Here is a 20,336-nt window from a genome sequence, read left to right on the forward strand (position 1 = left end):
ACACCCCAAAATCCACTCTCCATCCCCACCACCTCTAACCAGAGACCTGAAGTTGCACCACTGTTGTCTTTCTTTATGTACACTGATGTCTTCAGCAGGCATGGTAATAAAAACCACCACTTATTCAGTTCCTAAGTGCCAAGCACATGGCTAGATGATGCACATAAAATTCTCATTTAATCCCTGCAGCATCCCTACGAGCTAAGCACTGCCCCATTTTTCAGATGAGAAACTAGGGCTCAACAGAGTTAGGAAATGTGACTTGAAGTGACTTGCTTGTCAGCGGACACAGTGGGGCTTGAATTCAGGATGTCTCCCTGAGTAGCACATTATATTGCTAATGACTGATGTCTACTTTCTATTGTGTCTCCATGCTGGGGATAAAACCCAGGCCTACACCCGCAACCTACTTTCCCTATTCTCTCACCAATAGGAAAGTCCCAGAGTCACAGCAAGCCCCAGGTTCTTAGAGGTGGAAGATAGAAGTAAAACATATTCCAGACAGACTCCAGTTCACATTCAAGTTTGCCTGGGATCAGCCTGTCAGGACACCACCTGTCCACATCATTTCAGAAGCATGGGAAATTACCACATGCCCTTTTTTCCTTCCAGGTCTAGTGCAATCAATGTCGTGAAGATCTTGCGAGTCCTGCGAGTACTCAGGCCTCTGAGGGCCATCAACAGGGCCAAAGGGCTAAAGGTGAGATGGGTGTAACCTGGGTGGAAAACCTTCAACCTAAGAAGCATCAATGGGCTTGTTGCTTGGTAGAATCTCAGCTGAGGTGAGGGGTGGGATGGAAGGAGGAGATAGTGATCAGGCCTAGAGTCTGCCATGTTGGAGCTTACACACTGGTCGCACTCCAAATCCTGTTTCCATGAGGACTGGAATAGTAACAAGCAACAATTTGAAATCTGAGTTCCTAAGTAAAATTTTGCAAAAGGGAACAGAAACTTAGAATTACTGGGTGGTGAGGTCCCTGTGTGCCTACCACTATCAAAAAGAGGTCTGTGGGACTTGTGCCATGGTAGTCACCTAGAAAGTGAATCTCCAAGGGGCACTTCATGTTCTGTTGAATTCCATCACTCACCACGTGACTTTGGGAAGGTTACTTTACTTCTTTGAGCATGTTTTTCCTCACATGAGGCACAAGGGCTGCTTCTGCTACCTCCAAGGAGAGGCTCATGGCTTGACTGAAGGAGGTTCATGTTGCAGGAATCTCCTAAAACTGTGTCCCCTTTCCCTTTCCCCTCTTCCCACTGCAGCACGTGGTTCAGTGTGTGTTTGTCGCCATCCGGACCATTGGGAACATTGTCATTGTCACTACACTGCTGCAGTTCATGTTTGCCTGTATCGGGGTCCAGCTCTTCAAGGTAAAGTCTTGGTTCTGAGCTCTCCTGCCTCTTTCCCTCCCCATCAGCATTCCTGGGAAGGGGAACTGGTGGATACAGCAAGAGGAGGACAGCAGCCCAGGTCAGACTGGGGTGAATGTGATATCCATCCACAACCCCACGCAAGCTTCCCAGAATAAAGGAGGGAGGAACCAGAAGGAGGAATCACTCCACCAGACTAAAGGCCTCCTGCCCTCTCAGCTTTGCCTACTCTTTAGTTCACTGCCCTTCTTCCCAGCCAGAACAAAATAGGGACTTTTCACTGTCTGGAAATGGAGTCAGTCACTTGCTGAGACCCTACAGCAGTTACTTATTGTCAGAAGCATCACATATGACCTTCACCCCCTAGTTCTAGGCCAGAGTCCTTCACAGTTTCTTCTCTTTTCTGCCTTCATCTCTTTAGTTCTGTTATTTACACACAACAATATTCTTCCTCTGCCCTCCCCCACCCAGCACATAAACTTCCACTGATTTCCTCCCATCTAACTCCCCCATCCAACACCAGCTCCACTTCTTCCTTCTTCTCAAGACCTTCCTTGAGAGTTCAGCTTTCTTGGATTTGAGCTCCCTATTTTTGAATTCCAGTGGTACTTGCAGCATTGAGTGTCTCTATTCTCTGGCTCACATACATAGGTATGTGAGTCACATCTACCTCTTCTGGAATCTTTTCTTCTTGAATGTTTTATCCCACAGCCTCTAGCTCACTGCTAGGCTATAGAGATGCTCATTAATCATTTTGTGACTGATTCATTGATTAAGGAACATCTCTAATCGCCTTGTTCTTTTGCCTTCTAGGGAAAGCTCTATACCTGCTCAGATAGTTCCAAACAGACTGAGGCAGAATGCAAGTAAGTATATGCCAGAGGGCAATGGGTGCCCAGGCTACCTCACTTAGAGACATGGGGACTTGGTCTCAGAGGAGGGATAGCGAGGCTATTACCCACATGTAATCTCATTCTTGTGTGACACATGAGAGTGTCTCTTCCTGAAGGCTCTACCTACTGAAGTTCTTCCCAATAACTGGGATTGTGTGGTTTCATTCTAGATAGTTCCATCCTACCTTGCATGCCAGGAGTCATTGGCAGCAGGTCAAGTGTGAAGGGAGTTGGAGAAGCCAGAATCACTTTTTCTCCTCTTCTCTCAGGGGTAACTACATCACGTACAAAGACGGAGAGGTTGACCACCCCATTATCCAGCCCCGTAGCTGGGAGAACAGCAAGTTTGACTTCGACAATGTTCTGGCAGCCATGATGGCTCTCTTCACTGTCTCAACCTTTGAGGGATGGCCAGAGTGAGTACAAAAACCAAGTTCCATTTGCCCTGATACTGGAGGCCCAAGACACTGGCTGTCCACCATGGCCCAAGTTTTGTTAATGTCCCTCAATCCTTCCCAGAGATCATACTTATGTCCTCTCCCTGAAATAAGAATATGTTTCTAGAATAATCAATAAATCATAGTCACTAATGAAACATTCTAGAAAATGTCAATGTTTTATTTTATTTTGCTTATTTCATGATCCTAGGTGTCAAAATCAGGGTCTTGCGTGTGCTAAGTAAGCACTCTACCAGTGAGCTACAGCCACAGCCCATGAAGTAAAAATTTTAGAAACTCCAACCAAAGATGAGTACTTTTTTAGCCCCCCTTCCCAAACTCAGCGTGAGCCACCAGGTCAGGAGTCTTTGTCATTACCCTCATGGCATCTGGGAGTGAGATGTGGTGAGAGTTTCTCCAAGTATGGTCCCTTTGATCCCCGTGGAGTTCCACATTACTACTCCCAGTGTGGGTAAATGTATCTGAGATGTCTCTGTTTTAAAAGGCTGTACCCCGGTCTCCTTAGAGGAATCCTTGTTGACATTTACAGTGGAAAGTGAGAAAGAGATGAGAATCTGGGTCCCAGTCCCTCTGCAGAGGCAGATCTTTCACCCCTAGACTAACCCGCTGACCTTTTATTCTGTGTCACCTCTAGTAGGCAGCTTGTCCATCAGGTGCTCCATACATCTTTGTATAGATACCTTCAACCCCCATCCTGTGGTGCATTGGTCTTAGATGAGAGTCCCCATCATTATATGGCAAAATACAGGTGAGACCTAGAGGACAACCAAGTACTCACAGGGTTACAAAGGAAAGGAAGGAAATAATCCCTGTCCACACAGAACAGCAAACTTAATGAGATATGTAACCTAGGTCCAAATGAATGGCATACATGTGTAAACCACTTAAGTATAAAACCAAACCATTCTGGATGATCTGAAGCATGGGTCATGTTAGTATTTTTATCTAAGTGGATATTTTCTCTCCAATTTATTTTATATTCACTCTAACCTCATCTGAGTCCATGCCAATTAGCAAAGTTGTTTCAATATTTACCCACATTTCTGAATTTGCAATCAATATCCATGATTCACGTTACATTTAAATAGTTCTTGACAGTTTCAACACACCTTCATACACATTATGTCAACTGTCCCACAAGTTAGGAAAGTTGGGAATTAATTGTCTCCATTTTACAGATGAAGAATCTGAGTCTCAAGAGATTAAGTGATTTATTCAAGGTCACATGGCCAGGAAGTGGCAGAACTGAGACTTGAATCCAGACCCTCTGCCTCCCAGCCCAGAGCCATTTCCCTTGATCCCAGGGATTCCTAGGAAACGAGTTGCCATCATTCCACAGAGGTGACACTGCTTCTCCAGTTCCCTCTGTGGGGCCTGTCTCCTCCTGCAGGCTGCTGTACCGCTCCATCGACTCCCACACGGAAGACAAGGGTCCCATCTACAACTACCGCGTGGAGATCTCCATCTTTTTCATCATCTACATCATCATCATTGCCTTCTTCATGATGAACATCTTCGTGGGTTTCGTCATCGTCACATTCCAGGAGCAGGGAGAACAAGAGTACAAGAACTGTGAGCTGGACAAGAACCAGGTAGCTTTCTAGGAAGGAAAGGAGGAATGCAAGGAGGGAAGCAGGGTCTAGGTGAGGAATGGCAGCAGGTGATAGCCTGTGGCCTACCCAGAAGAGAGGTGAAAGTTCAGGATAGATCTCTGTGGATCCTCAGGTCCTCCTTCCTCTCCTCAACCAGTACAGGGTTCTTGCTCTTCTTGTCAAAGAAATGCAGATCCTGCAAATTCCAGACCTGGAAAAAGTATTCAGCCAACAAGAACATGGCTTTCCATTTTGATGGGGTCTATACAAAGGGAGTGCAAATCCTTGCCCATATAGGATCTGACAGATATATGTAGCCAACTAATATATGTTAAGCTCTGTGGGGTGAAAAATGTCTTATACCCTATCTAGAAATTGACAAATTAGAAGGTACCCAAGTGGGTTGGCCCCATTGATAAGAAAGGAGAAAAACTAAAACAATGAAGCAGCTAGAGCTTTGGGGTGAGCAAGAGAACAGTTTTAGGAAACCACTCTTATATGGTTTCTTAAATGAAACACAGAGGGCTGTGCAGGAGGTGAGGACAGGAAGTAGAGTTACGTGGGAGTGAGACAGTCATTACAACTACTTAAACGTGTTCTGTTAGACAGTGAGAAAGAGCTGGCAGCTCTGCTGGTGAATAATGAGGCAGTCAAGGTGGGAAGTAGGTATAGCCACCAAGGACAGTTCCTCATTGTTCCCAGTGGGAAAAGTAGAATGAAAATACATTCCTATCTTTGCTTATAGGAAGGGGCCCAGCAAGCACAGCATGGTCAGCTCTATCCAAATTAGGAGAGCTGAAGAGCTCATAGGTTTTGATATCTATATCTTAGGCTTGAACTCATCATTCTAGTGGCTATATGGAATTTGGATTGAAAGGAAGACAGGGAGGAGGGAGGCCAATTAGAAAAATGTATGTGAGAGATGCTTAGAGCCTGACTTACTAATAGGTTAATGATAGCAGAGAAGGGAAGAGTAGAAGGAGGGAAAGTTATAAGGCATGGGGACTAGACATGGTGGCTGAGGGTTGACATTGGAGTGACTTCCTGGTTCCTGATTTGGGAATCTGTGTAGAGGAGTACACTGATTATTGCTGGAAACCCAAGAATCTCGTTAGCCCAGAATCTCTTCCCCAGTAGTGAACTATGTCTTCTGATACTTACACATTTTAAATAAGGAAGATGGATTTAGGATAGGAAAGAAAAATGGAAGCAGGAATCTTCAGTGTGGGAAAAAATTAAGGAGAAGATCAAGAATGAGTCAATCATTGTTTATCAGGTGCCAGCTACCAGCTAAGCAGTATACCAGCCATTACTATATTGGAAAGAAGATGCATGTTCCTTGCTTATTATCTAGATAGATTTGACAAGAAAGGACTCTCTCCTTGATTAGGTAATGATGGAAAATGAAAACATTCCCCAAATTACATCTGAAATCTGTGTGTGAGCTAGAACAATAGATTATTTCCCTGACTTCTAAAGACCAACTCCACTACAGGGCATATGGTTTCATGTACATCCCACCTTTCTCTGCCTTCACCCCCACATCATCCAAGTAACTAACCCCACTCTCTCCCCATTCCCATCCCTGTCCTCCTTTTTCCCCCTCCCAGCGACAGTGTGTGGAATATGCACTCAAGGCCCGCCCCCTGCGGAGGTACATCCCCAAGAACCAGCACCAGTACAAAGTGTGGTATGTGGTCAACTCCACCTACTTTGAGTACCTGATGTTCGTCCTCATCCTGCTCAACACCATCTGCTTGGCCATGCAGGTCAGTCCAAAGGGGAACCTGGTCCTGTACAGAGAGGATGGTATAAGAGGATGCAAAATGTAAAAGAGCTACATACCTTCTCACTGCTCACTTTCCCAGGATCCAAGGGAAAGAGACAGACCAAAAGAGCTATACTCTTCTCCCATCTGAAAATAGAAAAGTATCCCCTGAGGGACCTTATGAACGAATCCATGGGTACTTGGGTTATAAAATGAAGAGAGTGAAAGAAATGAAAAACCAAGAGAGTAAGCTTGAAGCAGTCATTGGTATTAGAATGGCATGGGTGTGGAGTTGGATTCTATACCCACTTGTCTGCAAGGAGGTCAGCTCATGACAGGGCTTTTGAGTGCCAGAAGTCCCTACAAAGTCATCACACCCAATTAAAATGGGTACAGAACTTTGCCAATCCTTATTTTCAGAGATGGTAGACAGATAAAGAAGTTAGAGACTCTCCTGAGTCCACCTGGCTGCCCAAGGAAAGGTAGATGTCCTTCTGGGGGATTGTTTCTAGGAAGATCTCTGATGAGATGAGGGTTTCCAGGAAGTCTGGGCAAAGGTGGTAAGGAGGCAGTTGATCCCTCTCTCATGTTCATAATTCCTTTCATCTTCCCTTCATTCAGCACTATGGCCAGAGCTGCCTGTTCAAAATCGCCATGAACATCCTCAACATGCTCTTCACTGGCCTCTTCACTGTGGAGATGATCCTGAAGCTCATTGCCTTCAAACCCAAGGTAGGCCTCTGAGAAAAGGCTGGTTTACAGGCATCAGGGAAAGGATGAAAATGGGGTGTGGGAGCACACATGCTTAAAGAAGGAGAGTGAAGGACAGAAATTATCACTGAAGAACCATCCCTTCTCCAGCAATAAGTGCCCCAACTCATTTACCTGCCAAGAGTTGAACCAGGTCAACTCCCTGAACCAGGATTTCAGCTCATGAATGGGATCCACAGGGAGCAGATTCTTCCATGAACTGAGCCATGGCACTTCTCCCATTTCTTGGACTGGCAAACCAAACCTTTCTGAGATCAGACCCCCAGATCTGCTCAGGCCTCTGTTCTACCCTCCTCCCATTTAATTGGTGACACAAATCAACCTCATGTGAAAAATGCAACCAGGGCTGCATTCATTTAGCAGTCTGGGCGCCAGCCTACAGATACCTCCTGTTCCCTCCCTCAGAGGCTTTGTCATTGCTCCCTTACTCCCTCCAGCATAGAAAGAGTAGTTACCTGTAAATTTTTGTGTTGCTCTTGTAGGCATCTCCCTAAAAGAAATAGAATGTTAGAACCACTGGCTGAATGGACATTGTGGACAAGATTGGATTACCTGCCATTTTGGATTATGTGCTCTTCCTAGCCAGCACTGCCCCCATTGTCCTGAAAGACACAGGACAGGTTGGTGTGAGCAGTGCTTTCCATCCTTGGCTCCTGTAGACAGGTCAGAATCACAGGAATTTTCTAGCCTTGGCTTCACAACTTGAGCAGTTAATTCTGAGGGAGGCTCTAACAGCATCTTAGGGACCCCCATGGCTACCACAACAGCTTTTGGAGAGTGATGAGAAGGAAAGTTTGGAGAATTGTACAATGACAGACTTGAAAAAAACTTTCCAGTTTTCTGATCTTTCTTTTTCCCTCTTCACTAATTTCCCCAGATGTAGCACAGATCAACAGGAAGCAAAAAGAATGAGTCTCTGCCCATATCTTCTGTTTATTCAAGTTTTTACTTGTTCCAGGATTAACTAATAACTTTGATATTAGATCTGTGTTCATTAATGGGATATCCATAACCATCTTTGAATTAACAGTCACCTAACATTTTTTATAATGTCCCATGTGCTACATACACATCATTGTATGTAGTCCTTAAAACATCCCCATAAAATAGGTATTAACAAACTCAACAGGGAGAAGAGAAGCGATGTGCACAATATCAGATACACTACTCATAAGCAGCAGAACTGTTATTGGAATCTAGAACCTCTGACTTTATAGTTGGTGTTTTCTAAACTGTGAACACACATTTTTCCATGTCAAGTGTTGAGCTGAGTACTTTTCAGAAAGAAGGAAACAGTCTTTGGATAACTTAAAAAAATAAGACCAACAATATTCTTACAGTGCTGATTCTTCCTCTTGCTCAAAGAATTCCCAGGGATCTTGCCTAATCTTCAGAGAACAAGACTCCTAATGAGCATCATTTGGTAATAGTAATGATGTTTCCACACCTCTTTCAGAGAAATAACTATATTCTTTATCAGTTTGACTTCCAAGTTCAGTCCCACTTAGGGGATAAATTATATCCTAACCTAGAAATAACCAGAAAATTGCCCTGACTTTCTTCTGTGGGACCCACAGTATCTCTGCCCACATATGGCCCTATTCTAAACCCTGGGGTCCAGGAGTACTGACAGGTTCACTACCACAGCAGCATGACAGGGTAAGGCTGGGGTATAGGATCACTGCCAAGCTGAGCTTTAGTCTCAGATGATAGCCTCTCAGTAGGGAAACTGGCATCATTTTCATCTGGTGGCATGAGACATATGCTTTAAATATTTCAAAGCCTTGAGTCATCCCGCAGTTGACTCAGATGTGTTCCTGATGATGTCTGAGGCAGTCTGCAGAGCCCTGCACAATGGACTTCCTGAATTATGTCTCATGAGCAAGGTGATGGATTAGGTAATCTGCCCTAAGAAACACAAGAAATTGACCTCTTCAAGGGTCTCAACCTGAAAGACACCTTACCTAAGTCCTGCAGATCAAGGAACTGCTAGGTTCCTAGTAACCAGTTGGAGCATCCTGAATTATAAAGTATCTCCTAGTTTCCTCAGAGCCTGGTTTTCTATCATGAAAAAAAACATGGCAAAACATGAAACACTATTCCCAAAGGAAGAGAGCATCTTGAAGCCATCTACATTTCACACATGAGAAGGTCAACCAGTGGTGGAGAGACAAAAGAGCCTGGCACAGTTGTGTACACCTGAAATCCCAGCTATTTGGGAGCCTGAAGCAGAAGGATTGCAAGTTTAAGACTCGCCTAGGCAACTTGGCAAGACTCTATCTCATAATATAAAAAGGGCTAGGAGCCAGGTGCAGTGGCACATGCCTGTGATCCCAGCAGCTCAAGAGGCTGAGATAGGAGGATCGTGAGTTCAAAGCTAGCCTCAGCAACAGCAAGGGACTAAGCAACTCAGGGAGACCCTGTCTCTAGCTAAAATACAAAACAATAGGGCTGGGGATATGGCTTAGTGGTCAAGTGCCCTGAGTTCAATCCCTAGTAGTAAAAAAACAAATTAAAAAATGTCTAGGGATATATAGGGATGTAGCTTAGTGTGAGGCTCTGGATTCAGTCTCCAGTACAGGAAGGAAAGAAAGAGAATGGATCTTTTCTACACATTCCACTAAAGTGACTTGTAACAATGGAGGGACAAAGGCCACTGGCTCTAGCTGAGCAGAGGTTGACCAGTTGGGAGGGGGATTGAGGAGTGTCAGGTCACTGTGCAATGTTCTTCACAAAGGAATATATTCCAGGAAGAGTATCCTCAAATTTTTAGGAAGAAAACCAAAACAGAAACCCCTTGAAACTGATAGAAATATCTAGCAGAATCCTGCTTAAGAATCAGTGACTTCTAACAGTGTATCTGAAATACATAAAAACATTCATATCCCACCATTAAGTAAAATTCTGTTCCAAACTTTCTATTTCACATGGCATGATTGATTGTTGGTATATCATACAAATGAGTTTGTACTTTCAAACATTTACTGAAAAGGATAATTAAGCAGTAAGAATGTAGAAAACTGATGTATTAGTCAGCTTCACTATACTACTACAGACTACCAGGAGAAAATAATTTATAAAGAGAAAAGGAGTTATTTATTTATAGTTTGGGAAGTGTAGGCAGGGTGCCTACATCTGGTGAGAGTGGTGTACGGTGGCATATCATGGCAGGAGGATGTATAGAAGCAAAATAGTCGCATGCGCAGCCAGAATGCAGAAAAAGAACAGACTAAGCTCTCATAGTCCCTTTCAAGGGAACAGCCCTTTGATCTAAGGACCTCCCGCTAACCCCAGCAATTCCACTAGCCACCAATAGTGCCACCCTGGGGACTAAGTTTCAAACACAAGGATCTTTAGGGGATATTCAATATCCAAACTGTCGCAGTTGACATTAAGCATAGTCAGAAGGAAATTGAGGGGTGAATACTTGGATTTTCATCTCTCCCCTTCCTGTCTTCTGCCTGATTGATGGGATGATTTATCAGAAGGACAGTTTGTACTATTGCTTCCTTCTTTTATTGTCTTCACAGTGCTTGATGTTCCCATTTTCTTCATTTCTACATGTTCTCTCTACCACTCCTTGGAAAATGAATTTACTCAAGTAAATCCCTGCCCTAACTCCAACTGCCCAACTTTAAATTCATACTTTGTTCACACTAAAAAATTTTCACAAAAAAAACTAGAGAACATAAACTAGTATAGAAAAATTCAGCCCCCAACAAATTTTAGGAATCTGTGGGGATGGTCTGAAGAAAATGGAATGGATAGTAGTAGTATTGATTTGAATAACTAATAGCAAGCCAGAGAAAATTCCTTCCCTAGAAGTAGAAGATAACTAACTGGAGATATCTGGATGGTACTAGAGCCCTACAGGATTATCAAGACCAAGTTGGTCAGCATGGAGAAAGGTTAGGTTGGAATGGTTGGACAAGCTAGATTGTCTTCCTGACATGAACTGGAATTTATCAACAAAGACAGGGAAAAATTTAAGATACCTTTTATGATACGCACTGAAAAATGTCCAGTGCCAAGGAATAAATCTAAGAAACAGTGGCTGAGATCCTATAGAGAAAACCATAAAATTTTACAGAGAGCCAATGAGGAAAAACTGAAGTGGAGAGAGATGTTTGTGAATTGGAAAACTCAATATTATTAAGATCTCATTTCTCCTCAAATTAATCCATAGATTCAAGATAATCCAAATTAAAATTCCCAAATTGATCTTTCCCAAGGTGAGAAGGGGAGGAGAAAAGGGAGCCACAAGCAGATACTTTTGGCCAATAAGATGACCCTGCATGGTCCCAAGGTTTCTGCCCATTTTGGCAGCTCTGAGGTCACCATGGAGGAAGAGTGCAGGAGCCTGGTAGAGCAAGTAATGTTAGCCACAGTAGTGTTATCCACTCTCAGCTCACAGGTTTGGGTACCAGAAGGCAAGATGATGTCACTTCATTTCCTGGAACTTGTTGTTGACAATGTCTCAGCAAAAACAGCAAAGAGAGGAAGAGTGGAGTTGATGATGAACTAGTGGTAGGGCTGGCTACATGCTTCTCCTGTTTACCGAAAGTAGATCTTTCCCAGAAGGCAGAAGCTCACTCCAAATGGATGGTTTCTAACTATTCCCCTTCCCTTAAGCTCCCATGTGGGTCATGGAGGGGTGGGGAAACACTAAGAGTCATCTCATCTCCCTTGGCTGGAAGCATCCTATTGGGCTTTTGCCTGCACAGAACTAATTGGTACCCATTGCCTCTCACTACCTCCCCAGTGGGAAGACCCCAGAGGGGATTTGTCCCTGGCAGCTCTCTGTTATCAAAACCTTGGCCTCACTTTCAGCTTTCTCCTAGACTAAGAAGAGTCCAGAGAGGGCAATGGAAGCAGAGTAAAGATAATCATTGACCCTCCTGGCTCCAGCTTTCTTGAATAAAAGCAACTCAAACCTTTCATGTTTCAGTACAAATTAGAACTCAAAGGCATTTCAAACCAAAAGGATGAATTAAAACCTCTAGAGCAGCAATATCTCACAGAATGTTCCACAACAATAAAGATGTTCTATATACACCATGTATGATGTAGCCACTAGCCTCTTGTGGCTGTTGAACACTTGAAATATGGCTACTGTAGTAGCCACACTGTAGAAATCATTCTTAAATTTTTTTCATTTGGACTAATTTAAATTTACATTTATAGAGCCATATGTGGCCAACCGCTGTGTTGGGTAGCCAAGCTCTAGTCCTGCTTCTTTCCCATGACATCCCAGGTTCTGCTCTCCTCTATCTGTCCTGGCATCATTATTCCAGCTGCTCCAGCTTCATGAAACCAGATGGTTCATCCTCCCCACTCTCTTTCCATCTGGCTGTTTTCCGCCAGAAATTGACTCAGAAGTAGTAGAAATCCTTGTGACCTGTAAGGTCATCTCTTTCCCTGAGATCCTCCAGTGTGGCTGTTCTCTTGACTCTGTCAGTTCATCCAGTCATCTCTGGATTACTCAGCTCTTGAGTAGCTCGAGCACCAAGGCCCCTTCCCTGTAGAATTTGTCCCACCCAGACTCTAAGCTGGTTCTAACGAATGCTGAGTTCCTTAGGAGATCCATACTTAAAGATATGGTCTGGAATTTGTCTTGCTTCTGTAACCCAGTACAGGGTTTGTCCCTGGTAGGCACCCAGCTACTCTTTCCCAGGCCATGAGAGTAGGTTTCCCAATTAGCATTTTAGTACCCTAGTGACACTGAAATCTGAGAACCCTAATCTCATACCTGGTTGTAACTGACCCTTTCCCCTGGGTACAGAACGTTGTCATTGTCCATCCTAGTGATTGACTGAAGACTCACTGCCAGATGACCTTGATGCCACTTCCAGAGTGGAAGGAGCTTCTTACTGTGTGTATCCCCACCCTGGCTGCACCTGGCATCCTCACCCTGACCACTGCCTCTCTGCCTAGGCCCCACCTTGCCTTGCAGAAGGCCCTCTAAATTGGAGCTGTGACTCCTGCCTCCCCCAAACACAGAGAACTTGGCTGACATTTCCAGAGTATCAGTTAAACCTGGGACAGTAATTCAGCTGCTACTATATATTCTCTGCTTTGGGGGCTTACTCAAAACCCCAGTTATCTTTTAGGAAAGAGGAAAAGATGGAAACGAAGCCTTGCTACTTCTCATAGGGCAGAAAGAGGTAAGCTTGGCAGCAATCATGGATGCTGACAAAAAAGACAACTCCTCCCATCTTCAGTCAGTTATCCTGAGGAGTCCAACAGTTGACTTCTGCTGGTTGGAAGTGAGATGAGTCATAACTGGAAGGAGGTCTGGCTACCAGAATCAGAATTACTCAGGACTGTGGAGGTCTAGTGCACTGTCTGCTTGGGCCACTCCCTGCAGCACAGTGCTGGGCACAGCATTGCTTTCGTCTCACCCACATACCCAATAGCTGAGCTATGAGAGGAAAGAACCAGAAGACTCTCAAATGGTTTTTCTAATGATTGCCATTGTAGAGATCTGAAGGCCCATCTGCTCTTGAAAGTGTTTGAGCATGAGAGAAATTGTGACCTTGGACTTTACATGCACAAAAGCAGCCTTCCTCTTCTATCTAAACATCCAAGCACACTTGTGTGGTGCAGGGATTTCCCAAACTCCAGTGGTTTCCAGAGCATCTTTTCTCTGTATACTCTCTTGTTCTTAGAAATAGTCTTTGCTCTGGAGACTGATTGTTTCCAGGAGAAACCTAGAAAGGGCCAGCAATACTCTAATCTAGCTCACAGGAGCCCTGGCAACAGATGCAGGGAGAAGAATGGCAGGGCCAGAGTTCCACTAAATGCACCATGGTAGGACAGAAAGGAAACTTCAGCAATTTAAGAGCTGACAGGCTGTGCTTTTGCACACTGACACACAGCAGCTCTGTAACAGTATGGCAACCTGAGGGCCAGGAGGACTCTGCTGCCACAATGCTCTCAGACCTGCGCCAGCCTTCCTGGAGGGCAGGAGAGTGATTTCCACACTCTTCCATGGACTGTTGAAAGAAATTTCAAGACTCTGTATTTAGAGCCCAGTAAAGGACCAAAAGAAGGAAAGGGAAAGGAGATGACCAATAGAAAAGGATGAAGTTGGGGCATTTTCTCTTTATGAAATTGAGAATCTTCTAGAAATTTGGTTTGATTTTACCAGATAATGGCATTGCCAGCTGAAACTTACTTTCTCTCCAACTTTCTTTCTGCCTATAAATGCACCACACGCTAATAATTGCTGCCTTCTAACAATTTTAACTGTACATTTCTGCATGATGCAATAATTATTGTGAGGTTTTAATTTTTTACAAAGGAAATGTTGCATTATTTCTTTTCTTAGTCATCTGCTGCTGCCAGATCCCACCATAAAAAAAATTCTGGTTGATTGAGACCTGGGGAGCCTAAATCCCTCCCCCACTTCATATTAAATGAGTGAGTGGAAAGGGGATAAGAAGCTCATGGAAGCACTTACTCCCTCCCTTTCTCAGTTTCTCTATGAAATAGGAAGACTTGCTGAGCAGGCCTTGGTGATCCTCAGCAAGGTCATGCCTACAAAGTAACTAAGACAGGTCCACCCAGATGAAACTCAGCAGGATCCCATAGCCTGGGGACCCACACCTCCAACTCAGTACAAAAGGAAATTAACCTCCAGCCTTATTGTGCTCTTTTTGGTCCATATTCCTTTTTGAATGGATCCCTTTTTGTTCTGGTGGTCTTTCATCTATCATCCAGAGTTCATTTCTTCTATATTTTCACCCAGATTTCTGCCTGATGCCATTGTTAGATCACTTTCAATCTCTGTGATAAAATTCATGAGGTAATCAACTTAAAAGTGGAAAAAGTTTATTTTGGCTCACAGTTTTGGAGGTTTCTTCAGTCCATGGTCTAATGGCCCCATTGCTTTTGGGCCATATGTTAGTTAGCTTTTCATTTCTGTGACCAAACACCTGAAAAAAAACAACCTAAGGGAGGAAAAGTTTATTTGGGGGTCACAGATTCAGAAGTTTCAGTACAAGGTCAGACAACTCTATCACTCTGGGCCTGAGGTGAGGCAGAACATCATGGTGAAAGGGCGTGGCAGAGGAATGTGGCTCTGTTCATGACATTCAGGAAGCAGAGAGATAAGGGAAGGGGCTGTGGGAAAGATGAACCCTTCCACAGCACACCTCCAATGACCCACCTCCTCTAGTCATGTCCTACCTGCCTAAAGTTGCCACACAGTTAGTCCATTCAAATAAGGGTGGATTGATTAAGTTACAGCTCTCATGATCTAATTAACTGAGGTACAGCTCTGGCGATCTAATTAAGCTCATGCATTAACACAGTAGTTTTGTGGGACACCTCATATTCAAACCATAACAGGGCCTGTGCATGAGGCTGTGCATCATGGCAGGAGCATGGAACAGAGGATTCTGCTTACCTTGTGGCAACTGAGAAGCAAAAGACAAAACGAGAAGGGACCAGGACCCAATATCCCCTTCAGGAGCACACCCTCACTGACCTTACTTCTTCCCACTAGGCCCCACCTGCTGTGGGTTCCACCATCTCCCAATAGTGTCATTGGCTGGGGGCCAAGCCTTTAACACATGGTCCTTTGAGGGACGCTGAAGGTTCAAACTACAGTACATATTAATTTCTGGGTTCATCTTAATGTGTCAGACATAGCATCAACCATGCTATGACCATCTCAAATGATCCCCACCCTTTCCTGTAGCTAATGCAACTCATTACTGGACTCACCAGATTTCAGCTCAGTTTTTCACTATTTCTTCTCTTTCTCTATTTCTTATGCCTTTTCATTCTTCATATCATTTATTTCAAGAAACTTTACCTAGGTCATGTTTGCCAATTTTGCTGCACACCAAAATTACCAAAAAACCAACAAATATTTATTGAGCACCTGACATGCTAGCAGTGTGGTTGGTACCAGGAATGCACGATTGAACACGAGTCATGCTGGTGAGCTCAGACTTGCCCAGACTGACTTTGAAAGAACAGAAATTTCTGATTTTGGTCCACTCTTAGCTCTTGTAGACTCTCCAGTTCACCATCTCATTCGTTACTAGAAAATTAACTGTCCCACCCAGCATTCATAGTCCAGCTTAAAAATAAACCATTGATAAACATATTCACTCATTTTGTGTCAGTTTCTATGCCTGAGGTTAAGTGGCATTTGGAAGTTAAGAAAGAAAGTAATATATTCTAGGCATCTATGAAGAACCAGACGTTGAGCTAGATGCTTTACTTCCCTTATCTCATTCCATTCACAAGACTAGTATGATGGTCTCCCATTTTACATCTAAGGAAGCAGAAGGTCAGAGATAGTCTTTGTAACATCCCCATGATTGCAGGGGTAGTTTTGTTGTTGTTGTTGTTGTTGTTGTTGTTTGTGTATGATATGCCACACCTCTAAGCACCCTAAAAAATATAATTCATTTAATCTTCCCAAAAACTCTGAGTTTTAATACAGGTATAAGAAACTCAAAAGCCACAGGAATGAGAACTAAAGAACTGGATATAATGAAAAGAATCAGAATATTAATGTCAAAAAAAATTAAGATCATTGATCTTTAATCAGTGCAGAAATCCCTACTCAAAACCCGTTTCCTGCCTTAAGAGACTCCTTATTTCTAGAGGCAGCTCTGTAAAGTATCTTTATAACTGACTTGTGCCCCTGTGTACTTCTACTTATCCATTTGTCTTTTCTCATCTTTTCTTTCTATAAATTGTTTCTGAGCACCTCAGTGAAGATGTTGAGACATAGCACCATCTTTATAGGGCTCACAATAGCAGGGTTCCCTGTAGAGGAGATATGACAAAGAAGTTATAGATCAGGAAATAGGATGACTCAGAAGAGTAATGGGACATCTAATTCATGAGCCCTGCATATTGGGAAGGAACCAGAAAAAGAGCATTTCAGGTAGAAAGAAAGAGCAAAGGCCCTGTGGTAGGGACCTCCTCTGCTTTCTCTGGGAATTGAGAACAATGAGTGAGGAGTGGGGGTGGGTGGAGGTCCTTCAAGATCAAAGGAAGGGGTGTGGATTGACTCGGACAGCCCTTGGAAGCCACAAGGGCATTGAATGGGGGATGTATATAGTCTGATTGCATTCTGAACCAACATGTTGCCTGCTTAGGGAAGGATGCCAAGTTGAAGAAAAGCTGTTAGAAGTCTGGTGGAAAAACAGGTGAGCTGCAGAGATGAAGAGAGGTTGGCACTGTGGTGACATTATTTGATGGTGAATCAGATACAAGAATTGAAAGGGATATTAAGGAGGGCTCAAAGGCTCCAGGTTTGTCCCTGGGTGAATGGGCTTGTGCTTCAATTTGCTGAAATTGAGGAGACTAGGAAGATACCAGGAGAAAGGGGGATCCTGGAGATCTGTTTGGTTTTTAAAGGGCACATTGCCTATTTATTTATTTATTTATTTTTATTTATTTATTTATTTTTATTTTATTGTAAACAAATGGGATACATGTTGTTTCTCTATTTGTACATGGCGTAAAGGCATACCATTTGTGTAATCATAAATTTACAGAGTAATGTTGTTTGATTCATTCTGATATTTTTTCCCTTCCCCCCACCCCTCCCACCCCTCTTTTCCCTCTATACAGTGCTTCCTTCCTCCATACTTGCCCCCCTCCCTAACCCTAACACTAACCCTTCCCTCCCCCCCATTATGTGTCATCATCCACTTATTAGCGATATCATTCGTCCTTTGGCTTTTTGAAAAGATTGGCTTATCTCACTTAGCATGATATTCTCCAATTTCATCCATTTGCCTGCAAATGCCATAATTTTATCATTCTTTATGGCTGAGTAATATTCCATTGTATATATATACCACATTTTCTTTATCCACTCATCAATTGAAGGGCATCTAGGTTGGTTCCACAGTCTGGCTATTGTGAATTGAGCAGCTATGAACATTGATGTGGCTGTATCTCTGTAGTATGCTGATTTTAAGTCCTTTGGGTATAGGCCAAGGAGTGGGATAGCTGGGTCAAATGGAGGGTCCATTCCAAGTTTTCTAAGGAATCTCCACACTGCTTTCCAGAGTGGCTGCACTAATTTGCAGCCCCACCAGCAATGTATGAGTGTACCTTTCTCCCCACACCCTCGCCAACACCTGTTGTTGCTCGTATTCTTGATAATCGCCATTCTAATTGGGGTGAGATGGAATCTTAGGGTGGTTTTGATTTGCATTTCTCTTATTACTAGAGATGTTGAACATTTTTCCATATGTTTGTTGATTGCTTGTAGATCTTCTTCTGTGAAGTGTCTATTCATTTCCTTAGCCCATTTGTCAACTGGATTATTTGAATTCTTGTAGTAGAGTTTTTTGAGTTCTTTATAGATTCTGGAGATTAGTGCTCTATCTGAAGTATGATTGGCAAAGATATTCTCCCACTCTGTAGGCTCTTTCTTCGCATTGCTGATAGTTTCCTTTGCTGAGAGAAAGCTTTTTAGTTTGAATCTATCCCAGTGGTTGATTCTAGCTTTTATTTCTTGTGCTATGGGAGTCCTGTTAAGGAAGTCTGGTCCGAAGCTGACATGTTGAAGATCTGGACCTACTTTTTCTTCTATAATCTGCAGGGTCTCTAGTCTGATTCTGAGGTCCTTAATCCATTTTGAGTTTAGTTTCGTGCATGGTGAGAGATATGGGTTTAGTTTCATTCTGTTGCATATGGATTTCCAATTCTCCCAGCACCATTTGTTGAACAGGCTATCTTTCTCCATTGCATATTTTTGGCCCCTTTGTCTAGTATGAGAAAATTGTATTTATTTGGGTTTGTGTCCGTGTCCTCTATTCTGTACCATTGATCTACCTTTCTATTTTGGTACCAATACCATGCCGTTTTTGTTACTATTGCTTTGTAGTAGAGTTGAAGGTCCGGTATTGCGATACCCCCTGTTTCACTCTTCCTGCTAAGGATTGCTTTAGCTATTCTGGGTTTCTTATTCTTCCAGATGAATTTCATAATTGCTTGCTCTATTTCTGTAAGGTACGTCATTGGGATTTTAATTGGAATTGCATTGAATCTGTATAGCACTTTAGGTAGTATGGCCATTTTGACAATATTAATTCTTCCTATCCAAGAATATGGAAGATCTTTCCATCTTCTAAGGTGTTCTTTAATTTCTTTCTTTAGTGTTGCATAGTTCTCATCTGGAGTTTAGATGGGCAGTCTGGACTGGAAATCTACTTAGGAGTCCAGCTCTGAGAATAGTGTCCATGAGCCACTGGTCCTAGGAGAAAAGTTGGAAAATGGGCAGAATAGGCAGGAAACTAGAAGGGAAGGGAAGAAGAAAAAGAGAAGCATTCTGGAGGTTGAGAGCCAAAAAGGCCAAAATGAAAAATGAGAAAGGAAGTGGTGTTTCTTAGGACAAGAGTCTGAGTGAGCAAATCCAGCTGCGGAGAAGAAACAGAAAGGACAGAGAGGCCAGAGTGCTTTCCTGGCATCTGGGGAGGGAAGAGAGCTCTGAAATGTGTGGTTCCCCCTCATCCACATCCTCCCTAGATGAGTGGTACAGAGGATTTGTATTTCCTCACTGACCTGGAAAATCCAGCTTTAAAAGCCTCAGCAGCAAGCACAATATTTTCTCTTGAAAACTGTATGCAGGGCTGGACATCCTTTAAGGTTACTGGTCTTCAATCCTTTCTGGACCCAAAATTCCCCTTTTGGAAAGTTCCTTTATAATATCTCCTTAATTTTCCTGACATAAAATTCACATCCATAGACATAATGTCAATGTATATACATAGTTTCTTAACAATAATGCAGTTGAAAAATTTAGTAAAAGAAAGAATTCATAAGCCAATCTCAAAAATCCAAAAGACGAATGATCTCACTGATAAGCAGATGATGACACATAATGGGGGGTGGGAGGGGGGCAAGCGTGGAGGAAGGAGGGACTGTATAGAGGGAAAAGAGGGGTGGGAGGGGTGGGGAGAGGGAAAAAAAGGAGCAGAAAAGAGGAAAAGGGAGGGAGGTGCCTGTGCATGGAAAGCACCTCCTCCTCCCACCCCTCAGGGACTCCAACATCAGGACAGAACCAGGAGGCCTGTGCTGTGTGGGTGCAGCTCCTGCCATCTTAGGACTTGATTGGAGAGTTGGCATTTCCCTGGAGAGTATTTATTTGTGGAGGGCCTGCAGAGTACAGGAAGCACACAGTGCACAGCAGACAGGCACAAATGGGCTTGTCGGGGACAGTCCTCCCCACTGCAGCTCCTACACCCAGAGATTTGCGTATTGTTACAACATTGTGACAGGTTTCTTTCCTGCCTGGTGCTTGAGTACTTTAAAGTTACCATGAATGATAAAAAATAATTATATGACTTGCATAAAGCCTTCATGTGGGAAGGGTAGTTTAGCTAATACATTTAATTATTTAATGTGGAAAATCATTCACTCCATGTAAAAAAAAAAAGCCTAATGGGAAAGTACACTGTGGATCCCTGAATCTGTCCCTGTCACTGGGAAAGAAACTGGA

The 20,336-nt window shown here is 43.3% G+C and overlaps 1 protein-coding gene across 21 annotated transcripts in view; it reads left to right on the forward strand.

The window, feature by feature from the left end:
• The window catches only part of CACNA1C (calcium voltage-gated channel subunit alpha1 C), a 724,379-nt gene that overhangs the window by 643,517 nt on the left and 60,526 nt on the right, over positions 1 to 20,336 (forward strand). For all 21 annotated transcript variants that reach the window (XM_079140298.1, XM_079140296.1, XM_079140300.1 and 18 more), the window contains 7 exons: positions 613 to 700; positions 1,264 to 1,371; positions 2,185 to 2,237; positions 2,534 to 2,680; positions 4,113 to 4,314; positions 5,925 to 6,083; positions 6,704 to 6,814. In XM_079140298.1, coding sequence (XP_078996424.1) covers positions 613 to 700; positions 1,264 to 1,371; positions 2,185 to 2,237; positions 2,534 to 2,680; positions 4,113 to 4,314; positions 5,925 to 6,083; positions 6,704 to 6,814 — 868 coding nt within the window. The remainder of the gene's footprint in view (positions 1 to 612; positions 701 to 1,263; positions 1,372 to 2,184; positions 2,238 to 2,533; positions 2,681 to 4,112; positions 4,315 to 5,924; positions 6,084 to 6,703; positions 6,815 to 20,336) is intronic.

The sequence above is a fragment of the Sciurus vulgaris genome (genome assembly GCF_902686455.1).
Source record: "Sciurus vulgaris genome assembly, chromosome: 5".
NCBI classification, from domain to species: domain Eukaryota; kingdom Metazoa; phylum Chordata; class Mammalia; order Rodentia; family Sciuridae; genus Sciurus; species Sciurus vulgaris.